Source organism: Felis catus, chromosome B1, assembly GCF_018350175.1.
Source record: "Felis catus isolate Fca126 chromosome B1, F.catus_Fca126_mat1.0, whole genome shotgun sequence".
Classification (NCBI taxonomy): Eukaryota; Metazoa; Chordata; class Mammalia; order Carnivora; family Felidae; genus Felis; species Felis catus.
In genome coordinates this window covers 86,609,997-86,627,074 of record NC_058371.1, presented here as the reverse complement: position 1 = coordinate 86,627,074, position 17,078 = coordinate 86,609,997, and the positions used below count along the sequence as shown (strand labels likewise).

The 17,078-nt window shown below is 35.3% G+C and overlaps 1 protein-coding gene across 4 annotated transcripts in view; it reads left to right on the top strand.

Moving 5' to 3' along the window:
• NAA15 (N-alpha-acetyltransferase 15, NatA auxiliary subunit) overlaps positions 1-17,078 on the top strand; it is an 83,199-nt gene that overhangs the window by 49,731 nt on the left and 16,390 nt on the right. For 3 of the 4 annotated variants that reach the window (XM_023252791.2, XM_003984993.6, XM_019828951.3), the window contains exons 10-15: positions 88-160; positions 3,141-3,310; positions 4,519-4,671; positions 5,504-5,632; positions 6,715-6,928; positions 16,579-16,772. In XM_023252791.2, the coding sequence (XP_023108559.1) occupies positions 88-160; positions 3,141-3,310; positions 4,519-4,671; positions 5,504-5,632; positions 6,715-6,928; positions 16,579-16,772 (933 nt within the window). Of the gene's footprint in view, positions 1-87; positions 161-2,210; positions 2,306-3,140; positions 3,311-4,518; positions 4,672-5,503; positions 5,633-6,714; positions 6,929-16,578; positions 16,773-17,078 lie in introns of those variants that run through there. The other variant, XR_002156031.3, reaches the window with a different exon arrangement.

Below are 17,078 nucleotides of genomic sequence, written 5' to 3'. Positions count from 1 at the left end.
CTTTAATAGTAAATAACGTGTTTTGTACAAGAATAGTAACTGCACTTAGGTATTTTATTAAAGTGTGCTTGTGTGTTTGTACTCTAGGTGGCGATCATAGAAGAATTAGTAGTAGGTTATGAAACCTCTTTAAAAAGCTGCCGGTTATTTAACCCTAATGGTAAGTGCTCAGCTTTTATATTTTACAAACATCTTAAAAATTTTAAGGTATTGTGAAATTCTTAATCAGAAGGTCAGTATTCATAATTTAGACAGTAAGCTTAATATTTTAAACTTTTTCCTTTTTAAGATAGAGATGCATTAATTTGCACATTATGTGAAAATATTTGGTTAATTATCTTACTGAAAAAAATGTAAAATTTCAAACTTCTACACAACTAGCCCTGGTCATATAATGATCCTCCATCATTTATTAGCCATCCTGTTTCAATAACTTTTAACTCCTGGGAAAACATATTTCATCTATATTCTTAACCTACTTCCCTCTCTGTATTCCCGTATTATTCTGAAGCAAATCCCGAACATCACATCATTTTATGGATGAATATTTCAGCACTCTAATGATCATAACCATAATATCGTCACTACACTTGAACATTAATACTTTTTTAATACCAAAAAAGTCCATGCTTACTTTTCTAGTTATCTTAGAAATTTTTTTTTTTCCTTTTTGGTTTTGGAGTTTGTTTGAATGAGGATCCATATGAAATCTCTACTTCAAGTTTGATATTTTCTCAAGTTTTTCTACAGTCCATATTTTGCTGACTGAACTCCCATGGTGTTACTTAACATGTTATTCCTCTGTCCTCTGAATTTGTTGTAAATTGGTAGTTGGATGTAGAGCTGTACTGTCTAGTATGATAGTTCTTGACTATTAAAATTTTTTTAATTCAGTAAAATTAAAAATTCAGTTCCTGAGTTGCAGTAGCCACATTTCAGGTGCTGCTCAGGACCATGTAAAACCAGTGCCTACTACCATATTGCCCAGGGAAAATACAGAACATTTCCATCATTGCAAAAGCTTCTAACAGGCTTAACGAGATTTAGGTTTTTGGGGGGTGTGTGTGTGTCATGTTTTTCTTTCTTTTATTTATTTATTTTTTGGTTCGTTGTTTTTTGTTTCCTTTCATTTAAGTTAAAAAAAAATTTTTTTTTTAATGTTTGTTTATTTTTGAGAGAGAGAGGGAGACACAGAATCGGAAATAGGCTCCAGGCTCTGAGCTGTCAGCACAGAACCCAACATGGGGCTCGAACTCACAAACCATGAGATCGTGACCTGAGCCGGAGCTGGACGTTCAACCAACTGAGCCACACAGGCGCCCCAAGTTTCTTTCTTTTTTTTTTTTTAATGTTTATTTGAGAGAGAGCGTGCTCGTGAGAGAACGGTGGGGGGTGCAGAGAGAGAGGGGGACAGAAGATTCAAAGCAGGCCCTCTGCTGACAGAGCAGAGAGCCCCAAGTGGGGCTTGAACTCAGAAGCCATGAGCTCATGACCTGAGCCAAAGCCAGACACTTAACTGACTGAGCCACCCAGGCACCCATTTCCTTTTAAATTTAAAGGGTGAACAAGATTATTTCATGGGTGGTGGAATGTTCTTCCATCAGGAAGCATTTAGTGTTTATTTTGTATGTTAGCAATTGTCAGGAATTACAAACTGGTGATATTCTATCATCCATTTTCTATTATCTTACAAGAGAAATTTCCCTTCATCTGTTTATCTAGTATTTGAGTTTATGTAGGAAAATCAAGATGAATTCTGCTTTTCCCCCCTACCTCTCCTACTTTTTGTTATTGTTTCCCAGTTTTCAAAATAATGAATTCATTTAGTAGCATCCTTCAAAGATGCCAGTGCACATTTTAAAAGTATGATGAATTCATGGGTTTAAATATACTTGATGTTTTAAGTCATTGCAGTTTCAAATGGTTCCAGCCTTCACATACCATGGTAGTAGTTGATAGCTTTTTTGCAGTTTGGTGTGACAAGATATTCCAGTTCATCTGGCACACTGTCCATAGCAGACCTGGAATCAATAGTTTTTCCAAAGGAACCCTGGTTCTTACAGTGGGAAAGCCCAGTATAGGACCTGGGATGCTTGTTGCTATTAGGTTGATTATTGTTTCTAGGTCTCAGATTAATTTTAATAATACTTTTTAAAAGGCGTTACCATGGTTTCATTGGTTAATCATCATGATGTTCCTTTGATTATCAGCATTTTCCTACATATTTTACAAATGTGGAAGAGGTTCAATGACATGCCCAAGAATATGCAGCACTTTAGTTGCAGATCTATCAGATCGGGAGTTGGTGAGTTCCACTCCTATTGTTTGTCCACTGAGCCATCCTGCTTTTACTAGGATAAAAATAAGCAATCTGTTGCTTTCTTTGAAAGCAAATAACAGTTCTTAGATTTTAGATATTGGTATGAAATACAAAAGCATTTTTTAATGTGTGGGTTGTATATTTAACTTACACATTTTCTTGTGAATATATCGAAGTCGAATTACGAACTAAAATGTAGAGTAAGCATTTTTTCTTACCTCATCTTTTGGGTATAGTTTTTATTCAACCTAAATTATGCATCGTTGCATATCAGCATAATATTAACATATATTAAAAATATCATAATCACCAAAACTCAACCACATCATAGGTATACTTATGTAGAGTTTAGTATATTAGCTAGAAATATTAAGCAGTCAGGCCCGTTTTTTTTAACCTCACATTAATGAAAAATTTCTTTTGATACCTTTTTCCCATCTCTCATAAATAACTTCCTGGTCCATACACATTCATGGTTCTAGCCCTGATTGTCTCCCCTGACTCCTTTTAGTTTCTTTTTTTAGGTAATTTTTTTTGTATCTTTGGTCTTGTTTATCTGCCATATTTATGATATAAAATTCTTACTAAATTCAAGGCATTGTGCTAGGGGCTGAAATGATACAGAATAGAAAGCATGGTCCCTTTCAAAGATCTTAAAAATTTAAGGATAGTTTTATAGCTAGATACGTAAATAAGTGGTTCAAGGTATTTTTCCTTATTAACAAAGATAAAGCCATTTGGAGGTGGGTACTCGCTTACTATACGTTAATGACTAATCTTGGTTTATTTCCTCTCCCACCCATTTCCCCACTTTTTAAAGATGATGGAAAAGAGGAACCACCAACTACATTACTTTGGGTCCAGTACTACTTGGCACAACATTATGACAAAATTGGTCAGCCATCGATTGCTTTGGAATACATAAATACCGCTATTGAAAGTACACCTACATTGATAGAACTCTTTCTTGTGAAAGCTAAAATCTATAAGGTAAAAATCTCCCCCCCCCTTTTTTATAAGGTAATGTGTCTTAGAATTTTTTCTATAGTTTGTAAATTCTAAAAGATATAACAAAAATGATATATTTGATGGCTTGTAAAACCTGGAATGAATATAGTGCATTCCTCAGTCTGATTACTTTTAGATTTGTCATGGTCATGCTACTTTATTTATGTCTATATATACACACAGATATACATACATGCATATGGTTATTCAGATATGTGGTTATTCATATTATATATTTTCATGTATTCACACATATGCATATCTAATTATTTTGTTGGTTTTAAGTTGTAAGAGTATAGATACTCAAACGTTATTAATTTGCTGTGAAATGTTTGTTTCTATTAACATTTGAGTATGATCATGATCAGTATCTGAAATGAAACTGAAAATTTTATAGTTTTACATGTCTTCTTAACTTCTTGGTCCTTCTTGAGAATCTCCAGTCCTATGTTTTAGCATCATCTTAAAATAAAATTGGCTCTTCTCTTTCTTAATACAAATACAAATTAGTAATAAAATCTCTTAGGGAAGAGGTTATAAACTCACAATTTATTTACCAAATAATAATGAAATTAAGTGATGTTTTAAAAGCACTTCTCAAAGCCAGGTTATTAGCCTCATTAGTTTTGTGTCTTTGACAAATGGACTAGTTACGTGAATTAGAATGCATCTGGGAATGCCCAGTAATAGTAATGTGTCCATGTTTCCTTTAGGGTAGAAATTTGGCCACACCTTTGCCTATTTTTTCTTCTTCTTTTTTTTTTTTCTTTTACTTTTCAGTGTTGATGAATAATTTTTTTAAATAAGTATTCTTGTATGTTAACTGAATTTCTCTGATAACCATGATGCCTTTTTTGACCTTTATATTGTTCTGACTTAAAGATTTTGACTATTATTTATTCTTAAATTTAACCATTGTTGTTGAGTATTCATTATGTGCCAGGCACTGTTGTAAGCAATGAGGTATAACAGTAAACAATAAAACAAGTTTTTACTAGCAGGGAGCCTATATTCTGTGTAGCCAGAAAAGTATCAAAATGTATGCATGTATATTGGTTAAGGTTCTAAGATCAGTCAGAAGAATACCTTTTTTTTCACTTGTGTTTTAGTTACCTGTCAATAGGTAACTAATTACGTGCCTAGTAAAATTAGCATACTGATTGGTTTATTTTGCTTTTCTACCCTATAAGCATGCTGGAAATATTAGAGAAGCTGCAAGGTGGATGGATGAAGCCCAGGCCTTAGACACAGCAGACAGATTTATCAATTCGAAGTGTGCAAAGTACATGCTAAAAGCCAATCTGATAAAAGAGGCTGAAGAAATGTGCTCAAAGTTTACAAGGGTTTGTACAGCTACTGTTCTTATGAATAAACAGTCTATACTTGTATACCTTGCTTATTTTTCAAAATTTTTTTCTAATATTTTTAATATCAAAATAGGATTTTAATTAAGTTCCCTTTGATACTAATACTGACATCAGTAATAGTATAAAACATTTTTCTTTTTAGGTGATTGTGCAATGCTTTTTTATTTTTTATTTATTTATTGTACAGTGTGTTTTTATTTTTTTTTATTTTTTTTAATTTTTTTTATTCAACGTTTATATTTTTTCAACGTTTATATTATTTTTGGGACAGAGAGAGACAGAGCATGAACGGGGGAGGGGCAGAGAGAGAGGGAGACACAGAATCGGAAACAGGCTCCAGGCTCTGAGCCATCAGCCCAGAGCCTGACGCGGGGCTCGAACTCACGGGCTGTGAGATCATGACCTGGCTGAAGTCGGACGCTTAACCGACTGCGCCACCCAGGCGCCCCTGTACAGTGTGTTTTTAAACTCTGATTTACATTGAGATGTGTTCAGATGAAATTTTTTAGGAGTGAAAGGAACTAATATTAGTTGAATACCTGCTGTGTACTAGTGTTCTGTATCTTATGTTACTCTCCAACCCCAGTTATGTAGATCTGATTATTTACAAAGGTACATTTTTTTCCCAGTGATTAGAAATATAATTTCAATTTCTTATAATAACTGTTCCCTCATTCTGAAAATGGTTAATATAGAAAGTGATTTTGAAAGAATTAAAGTCAATAGACCATACTTTCCTTCTTAAATTCTGTGGTGAAATAGTGTATTTGGTAAGACATGGTCTTGAATGCATATAATTTTTATATAGGAAGGAACATCAGCAGTAGAGAATTTGAATGAAATGCAGTGCATGTGGTTCCAGACAGAATGTGCCCAGGCTTATAAGGCAATGAATAAATTTGGTGAAGCACTTAAGAAATGTCATGAGATTGAAAGAGTAAGTACCCTATATATGTGAGTTTCTTATTTTATTCTGTTATATGTTAAAGGTTTGGGGCAACTGTTTTTTCTTTTCTTCCTCTTTATAATTCACAGCTTGTGAATTCTAAATATCAGTGTTCACAGTTTTTCAATAAAAATGTTGCTGACTATATTATGAGCAGACTTCCCCATTGTCTACTCTGCCTGCAAGAATTCATGTAAAAAATTTGGAGAGTTTGCATCTTGTTATGTTCTTATTGATTTTTGAATGTTTCTTTCAAATTGCTGCTGTATCTTCAGTAATACAAAGCTCATTAAGGTATCCTAGAAACTGGGGGTTGATTGGTGATGCAATACACTCTTGATACTTGTACAAGTTTTGAAGTCTTTTTACGGTATTTTTGTAGCCTATGTAATTCCTCATTTTTTTTTTTGATAAATTCATTGTTTTCTTAGTCCTCTTCACTTCTGGTTCATTTGTATCACTAGTGGTTGGCTTTCCTTTTTTGTGTTTTTCACAGATAAAGATAATTTGTATAATTTCATGCTTTTTCTCTTACCAAGTCGAGAACCCCAGAACTTAGTTGAAATGAGCTAGGTTGTGGTTGCTCGACTTACTTCCTAATTGATTTCTCTCTCGCATACCAACATAACATTGCGTAGGACTCAGATTTGTATTTTCAGAAAAATTACCAAATACTGTATACTATAATCTTTGCAGATCATTCTGAATATAAAAACAATGTTTAGTGTGTAAATCTATTGCATCATTATGTATACTAATAATGTTTGATTTGTCATGCTAGCTTTATTTACGGTTAAAGAAGGAATAAGTATATATGTTTCAAATGATTGTGCTTCCTTTTCATTTAAATAATTCATTGCCCGGTGTTTGCCATATAATGTGCTAGGGGATGGTCACTTGTATTTGCTTATTTGATATGGAAAGTATTTATACTGGATGATTGTAATATGTAATATTTTTTAATTTATTAATTTTTTCATGCATAGGAAACCAGTAAATCTAAAAGTTTGATTTCTATAGCTTTTTTTTAACATTGTTATACTTCAGTATAATAAAAAAGATGATTTTGTTAGCATTTTATAGAAATCACTGATGACCAGTTTGACTTTCATACTTACTGTATGAGGAAGATTACCCTTAGATCATATGTGGACTTATTAAAACTAGAAGATGTACTTCGACAGCATCCATTTTACTTCAAAGCAGCAAGAATTGCTATAGAGATCTATTTGAAGCTTCATGACAACCCCCTAACAGATGAGAATAAAGAACATGAAGCTGATACAGGTATAATATTCAAAGATTTCTTATTGTTTGCTATGATATGTGTATGTATATTTATATTTTTGTGTAGTTTAGATTTTTCTTGAGCTTTTTATTAAGCACCTGTGGGAAGATGTTATACATGCTTAGAAAATGATGGTGGACGTTTGTGAATTTCTCTAAGCAACGAAAGAAAAATACTGTTTATACTTTGAAAAGCAAGAATTTAATTTGTAACTGGTCATTAGCTTTTAAGAAGTTGAATCTCATGAGTTTAACATTTAATAACTGGTTTAGCCAGTACTGTAAATTGCTAACTATGATACTATAAATTGCTAACTGTATCATTAGTGTTGCCTGTCAGTATATCTAGTTCTTCTTTTTAATAGTTATTTATAATTAACCTACTGAGAGGCAAATATTGCTTGAACATTAAAAGCCAGCTTGGATGGGGCACCTAGGTGGCTCAGTCCGTTAAGCATCCCTTGATTTCTGCTTGGGTCATGATCTCATGGTCATAGGATAGAGCCCTGCATTGGGCTCTGTGCGGGCTTGGAGCCTGCTTAAGATTCTCTCTTCCTCTCTGCCCCTTCCCTGCTTGTGCACTTGTGAGTGCATGTGCATGCTTGCTTGCTGTCTCTCAAAAAAAAAAAAAAAACAAAAAAAACAAAAAAACAACAATATTAAAAGCCAGCTTGGAATTAAACTAGTAAAATTGCCTAGTGATTTATCATTTGGCCAGTTTTTAAAGTGCTATTTTTCTACCATGATGTCAGATGTATAGTATTCCTTAGATAATTATTTGGGGAAGAATTTCAATAAAAATGAAAGAGGCATGTAGAAGGATATAAATTAATTGTACATCCAGATATTTTGTGACTTAATTTGTGGCAAAAATGTTACAGGAGATGGGGTGTAAGAAGTGTGTCACCATGTTATTATTCAGTCCTGAGTTTTTTCTTCTGAAGTTATGGTTGGTTGTTTTCTGTATCCTTCTTCCTGCTAAGGAGAATCATTTTGTTAATTTGTTGTTAAATTTTACTTCCTATTGCCTAGGAACCCTTAAGAACTTTCTAAAATCACCCATTGAAACCCTCGTACAGATTTCACTTGACTCTCTCTCTACTTGTTGCTTCAACTAGAAAATGCCAGTAAGAATCTATGGAACAGTTTACTGTTGAATCTGAGAGTTACTGTCCTCTGACTTCTTTTGTTCACTGACTTCTTTCTGTTCACTCCTCCTGCCTTTCTCTTCAAATTATACAAATAATATACAATTAACTCTAATTATACAAAGTTAAAACAGTTCAGAAATGTACTAACAAATACGAAAATTTCCTTTCACTGTTCTCTTACCTGTAGGTCATCTTCTTTTAAAGATTATCCGTATAAAACATTCAGTTTCCTTTGTGCACAATTACATTTATGCGTACGTAAACTCTACACACACGTTTCAGAGCAGTTCTTTGAGATTGTTTGGTTTCATTTGTTTTATTAGCTTCACAAATGAGTCATATTATCCCTGGTATTCTGCAACTTAGACTTTATTTTTCATAGTGTTGCTCCATGTCTGGGCATAAACTTACTACAATTATCAGTCATTTAAGGGCTATGTGGGAACCTTTGTGTGTTTTTCCCCCCACTATTACAGTGCTATAGTAAATCCTTGTACATCATTTTGCACATGTTTGTTTAGCATGGATTGTTAGAAGTGGAAATTACTCGGTTAAAGAGTATGAAAATTTGAAATAGTGTCAAATTGCCTTTCTTAAGAGGTTCGTCAGTTTTTATTGCCATAAACACTGTATTGTGAGATCATCTTTTATTTTATTGCTAACACAGAAAATTATCCATTCTTTACATTTTTGTTATTTTTGGGAAAATACCTGCTTTATAATTCCTAAATTTTTAAGAGGGGAACAGCTGTCTATGTTTTCATGTGGCCTTTGGGTTTCTTGTATGAATTGCCTGTTCATATCTTTTTCCCTTTTTTTAAATTTATTTTTTAATTTACATCCAAGTTAGCATATAGTGCAACAGTGATTTCAGTGATTGATCCCCTATGTATAACACCCAGTGCTCATCACAAGTGTCTTCTTTAATGCCCTTTACCCATTTAGCCGCCCCCCCACCACACAATCCCTCCAGTAACACTCTGTTCTCTAAATTTAAGAGTCTCTTATGTTTTGTCCCCCTCCCTGTTTTTATATCTTAAAATCCTCATATGAGTGAAGTCATATGATACATGTCTTTCTCTAATTTTGCTTAGCATAATACCCTCTAGTTCCATCCACGTAGTTGCAAATGGCAAGATTTCATTCTTTTTGATTACTGAGTAATACTCCATTGTGTGTGTGTGTGTGTGTGTGTGTGTGTGTATATGTATATGTACATATATATGTACATATATATATATACACACACACACACACACACACCACCTCTTCTTTATCCATTCATCCATCAATAGACATTTGGGCTCTTTGCATACTTTGGCTGTTGTTGATAGTCCTGCTATAAACATGGGGGTGCATGTGTCTCTTCGAAACAGCACAGCTGTATCCCATGGATAAATGCCTAGTAGTGCAATAGCTGGGTCGTAGGGTAGTTCTATTTTTTAGTTTTTTGAGGAACCTCCATACTATTTTCCAGAGTGGCTGCACCAGTTTGCATTCCTACCAACAGTGCTAAAGAGATCCTCTTTCTCTGCATCCTTGCGAACATCTGTTGTTGCCTGAGTTGTTAATTTTAGCCATTCTGACTGGTGTGAGGTGGTATCTCATTGTGGTTTTGATTTGTATTTCCCTGATGATGAGTGATGTTGAGCATTTTTTCATGTGTCTGTTAGTCATCTGGATGTCTTCTTTGGAGAAGTGTCTATACATGTCTTTTGCCCATTTCTTCATTGGATTATTTGGTTTTTGGATTATCTTTTCCCATTTTAGTTTTCAACTTCTTGGCTTATAGGAGTTTTCTACATAGTCAGGACTTTAATTCTTATTTATATATTGCAGAAATTTTCTTCCTGTTTTATTTAGGTCTTTATGGTGGGTATCTTTTTTATGTAAAAGTGTTAGTTTTTATGAGATAAGATTTCTTTAATCTTTTGTGACTTCTAGGTCTTGCATAAAAAGGCTTTTCTACCTCAGAATTTAAAATATATTCATAAATATCTTCTGTGTTTCCTTATAACAATTGTTCTGTTATGTTTACAATTTGTTAATCACCTGGAGTTAATTTTTATATACTGATGTGAGGTAGAAGGTAGCTTATTACCTTCTACCTTGCTACTGCTATCAGCAGTAGCAAGACTGCTGATTCCTCAACAATATTTATTGATAAGTTGTCATATTCCCTGCTTATTTAAAATGCCATCTTTAGGTGACCCTGGCTGCTCAGTTTGTGGAGCATGCGACTCTTGATCTTGGGGTTGTGAGTTCGAGCCCCACGTTGGGTGTAGAGATTACTTAAAAATAAAATCTTTGAAACTAAATAAAGTGGCGCATAGGTGGCTCAGTGAGTTCAGCGTCTGGCTCTTGATTTCACCTCAGGTCATGATATCAGAGTCATGGGATCGAGGCCCACCTGCGATGTCTCTGTGCTGAGCATGGAGCCTGCTTAAGATTCTCTCTCTCTCTCTCTCTCTCTCTCTCTCTCTCTCTCTCTCTCTCTCCCCCTCCCTCCCTCCCTCCCTCCCTCCCTCCCCCTCTCTCCCTCTTCCCCCACCCCCAACCTCTCCTTCAAATAAATAAATAAATAAACAAACAAACAAAATACTAAACTGTGATGTAGTGAATTGTGGATATGGTGTCTGGTTCTAACACAACATCAAAACTTACTATACAGATGTTAAAATTGTGATATTGACATCAGTATTCAGTTTTCTGTTCTTATCTGTTTGTCTCTTAATCTAATACTATGTCTTTAGAATTTTCTTGCCTTTACATGCAAATTTTTGCTTATATATGAACTGTATGATTAGCTTGATACCAGAAAGTTTCTTTTGGAATTTTTAATTTGAATTGCATTTAAGATCTGGATTACTGTTTGGGGTGGGGATATCTTAAACAATTACTATTAAGTCTTTGCATACTAGAATGCATTGTATCTTGTATTGTCTGATAACTTTGGTGAATTTGTTACTAGCATTATCTCTACATGTCTTGTTTTCCATTACAGTATTCTGAAAATTTTTTTAATGTTTATTTATTTTTGAGAGTACAAGCAGGGTAGGGGCAGAGAAAGGGGGAGAGAGGATCTGAAACGGGTTCCACACTGAGAACAGTGAACCCAATGTGGGGCTCGAAGTCATGAACCACAAGATCATGACCTGAGCCGAAGTTGGAAGCTCAACCAACTGAGCCACCCAGGCACCCCATCTTTTAACAGTATTCTAAATGAATATTATTATAATTTTTGTCAAGTTGGTACCCTTATTGAACTCTGATACTAGGTTTAGTTGTTTTTTTCAGTTGATTTTTAAAAAATTTTCTATGTAAGCTATTATGTTAATCTGTACACATTAGTAGCTTGGTTTCTTTCAGAATTTATTCCTCTCTTTTCCATGCTTTACTGCACTGGTGAGGGTGGCAGAAACTGCTAACAGAAACAGTAGTGTGCTTGCTGCCTTCCTTATCTTTAGACATAATGTTTCTCATGGTCCATCCACCGTAAAGCTTGCTATTTGTAACAAATATGTGGTAGTTACCCTTTATTTGGTTGAGAAGTTATTTTTCACTTTTTATGTTTTATCTTTTCAGTAAACCTACAGTCTTTATGTGGCCAGATTTCTTTTATTTTGCTTTCTTGTGTGAATGTTGATTTGGCTGGATACTCTAGGTTCAGATGTTATTTGCTATGCATTCATGTGTATGTGTGCACACACATACTTGCACACAATTTTTTAAATAGTTTTTTTTAATGTTTATTTTTGAGAGAGAGAGGCAGTGGGACAGAGAGCAGGGGAGGGGCAAAGAGAAAGGGAAATATAGAATCTGAAGCTGGCTCTAGGCTCCGAGCTATCAGCACAGAGCCCGACACGGGGCTCGAACTCACAGACCATGATGCTTAACTCACTGAGCCACCGAGGTGCCCCTACACACAGTTTTATTCAAGAGATAGTGCAATATTCTAGCATAGGAGAATTCTTCTCTGGTTTCTCTTGAGCTGAAATTCTGAGCCTCTTTTATGTTAACATAAGTCATAGGTAATTCTTGCAAAATTTAGACAGTGCTTATCCAGATAAGTTAGTGCTACATTAAGTGAAATAGGATTTGAATTAATTTCTATATTAATTTCTTATGTAGTTATTCCTTTCCTATTTTTGTATGGCAACTCTATTATTATTAACTACATGGGTCCTTTCAAGGCAGTGGCAGATAATATAGAATAAGGTCACAAACTAGCCAGTGGGCAGATCCGTACTGCAGTTTGATTTGATAAATGAAGTTTTATTGGGACACAGCTGAGCCTGTTCATTTATATATTATCTATGGCTAATTTTGTGCTACAAGAGCTGAGTTTAGTTGCACCAGAGATCTGAAAATATTTAGCATCTGGCTCATTATAGAAAATGATTGCTGACCCCCAGTATAGCATAATGGAAAGAAACAGCCCAGAATTTGGAATGAGAGTGAAGTGGATTTAAATCCTTGCTCTGCCTTTTATTATTACTTGAGTGATTGTTTTTCCTCTGAAACCTCAGTTTTCTCATACATAAAATAATATACTCTAATCCATGAGATTATTAAGGACATTAAACAAAATAACGTAGGGATGGTATCTAGTGTGTAGTAAGGATGCAAGTGGTAGCAATTATCGTACAGTCATTAAAAGGTCAGCATTTTTGTGGCTACTCATTTATAGTCTTTTGTTTCCAGAATGTAAGTTTTCATCCTTGTTTGAAATTTTCTTTTTCAGTAGTAAGGGCTTCTTTGCTAGGGAAAAGAGAAACAAGTCTGTATTTGTTCTGATGGTGGTTATCTATTGCCACATAATATTCCTAAATTTAGCAGCTTAAAATAATTATTTCTATAGTTTAGGAATGTAGTAGCCTCTAGGTGGGCCCAGCTTAGGGTCTCTTATAAAGTTGTAGTTGAGATGTTGGCTGGGGCTACAGTCATCCGAAAGCTTAACTAAGACTAGAAGATTCATTTCCTAGATGGCTCACTTGCATGGCTTTTGGCAGGTGGCCATAATATGTCAGTCTCTCTAGATTTCTTGAGTTCATCAAGCTAGCCATGAGAGAGCAAGGAAGAAGCCACAACATTTTTAATGTTCTGTTCTCTTGACACAGCATTCCATTACTTCCTTCACATTCTAATTGGTAGCAGTGAATTACCGAGTATAAACTATATTTGAGTGGGAGAAGAATGAAACAATTTGTAGATATATTTTTAACTGCCATGTTCTACAATCAGGACACAAATTATTTATATTATTCTTAAATGCAAAATACACTTGCCCCTCCCAAGGCCTTCAAAAGTCTCATTCCATTACAGCATTGGCTCAGAGTCCAGAATGTTACATATAAATGAGGCGCAGGTGCTGATAAGGGTTCTTGAATATGGTTCTTTAGTATAGTTAGTATAGCTCTTCAAGTATAGTTCTTGATATGAAATCCTGTATCAACCACATATTCAGTATAAATTGATGGCAGAGGCATAGGGTACCCACTGTTGATATTCTTATTCAGAAAGGGGTGATGAGGGAGGAATGAGAGGTACACAAGAGTGACTGGTTCATGGCAGTTCTCAAGTCCAGTTGGGTACAGGATTAGGACTCACAGTGTAGGAATAATTCTCTTATGGCTCTTGGTTCTATGTTCTGGGTTCTTGGTTCCACCTTTTGTATCATCTTTTCTTGTTCTTAAAAGATAGCATTTGCAGGATGCCTGGTTGGCTCAGTTGGAAAAGCTTGTGACTCTTGATCTTGGAGTCATGGGTTCAAGCCCCACGTTGGGTGTATAGATTACTTTTTAAAAATTAATTAATTAATTGATAGTTAACATTTGTTTGCACCTTAGTAGTTTTTCAGTCTGCTTCCAAAATTTGGGAGGTCTTTTCATTTTATACTATCTCCATTCCTTTCAGTCCAGATTTGCTGTTTCTACCCATCTAATTCTCTTAAAACTTTTAGGGATCTTTTGTGAGTCTTATTAGAATCCACATGCACAAATATCTTTGTCTACCTTGAGCACTGAGAGGACACCACCCTTAAGTTTCTTAGAAGCTCTGTTGTTTGAGAGGATCTGTGACTCATACCCTTAAATTTTTGGGGTGACTAGTAACTGAGGCACCATCTTTCTGAGTTCTAAGCCTTAAAGGAATCTCCCTCCCTTCCTTGTCTTTAGTAGGCTCCATACCCAGCATGGAGCCCAACATAGGACCTGAACCAAGATTAATAGTTGGATGCTTAACCAACTGAGCCACCTAGGCACCCCTGAGTCTTAAAAGATTTTAAAGCCAAACTCAACTTTCCCTGTTGACAGGCTTTCTTGACATGCTTTCTTGGCAGTTCTCTGAATTTGATCTTTGCTCAGCAGCCATTTCTGGAGAGGCTGAGAATTTTCAGAGCCGTTAAATCCTTCTTCCATTTGTTTCTTTTTCTTGCATTTTTATTACAAGCTGAAAGAGGAATCAGATGCCCCCTTAACTACCTTTTTTTTTGGGGGGGTGGGGATCTGGAAATACCCCTAACTAGATCACCCAGTTCATTTGATAGATTTTATAAATGTTACTTAACTTTCTGCCTCTACATGACTATAACATGTCTCTTCAAAATCGACTCTGTTAATAGTCTAGGTAGGGTTCTTTGAGCTTCCATTAATGCTTTTCTCCAAGTCTTTCCACCTTTTGCCACTCTCTGGAACCAAAACCAGTTCTACATTTTAGGTTTTTATTGCAGCAGCATCCCCCTTCCAGGTACCAAAATCTGTCTTGGTTGTCTGTTACTGTTATTGCTTACACATAGCTTTAAATAACAAACATTTATTATACCAGAGTTACTGTGGCTCAGGAATTCAGAAGTCACTTAGCTGTATGATTTTGAAAGATGTAGGGGTCTTTCAGGAGGTTGAAGTCAAGACAGCCAGGGCATCTGAGAGGTTGACTTGAGTTGGAGAATCTGCTTCCAAGATGGCTTCGTCTCATACCCAGAAGCCGTTTTTTGGCCACATGGGTCTTTCCATAAAGTTGTTTGGCTATCTTCACAACATGGCAGTTGGTTTCTTCTGAGTTGTCCAAGAGAAAGCAAGGAGCAATCCACAGTGCTTTTATGTTCTGATCTTGGATGTCATATACTTTGATTTCTAGCACATTCCATGTGTTAGAAGTGAGTCAGTAAGTATAGCCCACAATTAAGGGAAGTGGGGAAATAGGTTCTGCCTTTTGAAGGAAAGAATTTATGGGCATATTTAAAAAAAATTTTTTTTAACATTTATTTATTTTTGAGACAGAGAGAGACAGAGCATGAACGGGGGAGGGTCAGAGAGAGGGAGACACAGAATCGAAAACAGGCTCCAGGCTCTGAGCTGTCAGCACAGAGCCTGACGCGGGGCTCGAACTTATGGACCGCAGGATCATGACCTGAGCCGAAGTCGGCCGCTTAACCGACTGAGCCACCCAGGCGCTCCAATTTATGGGCATATTTTAAAGTCACCACAGTGGTGGTATATTTTAGAATGACTTTTTTCATTTCTTGGTATCAACAAGTATTACCAAATAAATACCAATTGTACATGTAGCATTCAGATTTACTGCTTGAAGACTAAATAGTATAGAGTTTTTACTTCATTATTACATATTTATCAGTGATTTCCAGGCTGTCTTTTGAGACATCCATAGTTTATACTCAAGAGCTATTGTTAATTTTCAGTGTCAAATTTTTAATTTATCTTACAGTTATTCATTGTCCCGTCAACAAATACTTGAGTGTTTTCTGTATATTCTGCTAGGCCCTGAGAATACAAAGATTATGAGGAAGACAAAGTCTCTTCCACCAAGGAGTTCACAATCTAAAAGAGAAACACCTGTATAAACAAAGTATTGTTACAAGCAAAATATATGTCATAGTGGCAGCACAGAGTAGAGAATGAATAACTGACAAGGTTAGAGGGGCATAACTAATAAAAAGCATAGTCCAAAGCCATAGAAATATGAACATTTCTAGAATTGCAACTAGTTTAATATTGTTGGATGAACTTGTATACTTTTTTATGTTTTGTCATGGTTGCAGCACCAGGTCTCCACCTGTTTTCAAAAAAAAAAGTTTTAAAGAGGTTACAGTATTCTCTACGTGTGTGGAACTGTTAAAGGGCTAGATACACAGAGGTATATGAACACATATAACATTTAATATTTTTAAAAAATTTTTAATATTTATTTTTGAGAGCGAGACAGAGTGTGAGTGGGGGAGGGGCAAAGAGAGAGGGACTCAGAATCTGAAGCAAGCTCCAGGCTCTGAGCTGTCAGCACAGAGCCTGATACAGGGCTCAAACTCATGATCCGTGAGATCATGACCTGAGCTGAAGTCAGAGGCTTAACCGACTGAGCCACCCAGGCCCCCCTAACATGTAATATTTTTTATGAGAGTTTTAGTGAGAATATTAAATTAGTGATTGATCATTACTAACCCGATTTATATGCTTTTAATTAATTAACACTTACTGCCTACAGCAAACATGTCTGACAAAGAGCTAAAGAAGCTACGTAATAAACAAAGAAGAGCTCAAAAGAAAGCCCAGATAGAAGAAGAGAAAAAAAATGCCGAAAAAGAAAAGCAGCAGAGAAATCAGAAAAAGAAAAAGGATGATGATGATGAAGAAATTGGAGGTCCCAAAGAAGAACTTATCCCTGAGAAACTGGCCAAGGTACTTAATAAAGGGTTTAGCACAATTTAGTGAAATTTCATGACAGCTATTATCATTTAATGTGGTCTTATTCAACCAATTTGATTATTATTTGAGTGAAAATTTTTAATTTTTAGTCTCCTCTCTCTCTCTCTCTCTCTCTCTCTCTCTCTCTCTCTCTCTCTGATCATACTTCACATTTAAAACTTGTAGTAATGATCATGATCCAGAGTAATCCAGTATGGTATAGTGGAAAGTTTTGGCTTTTGAGTCATTCTGATCTGGGTCCACATATCAGCATGTACACTTCATTGTGTGTTTGGACAC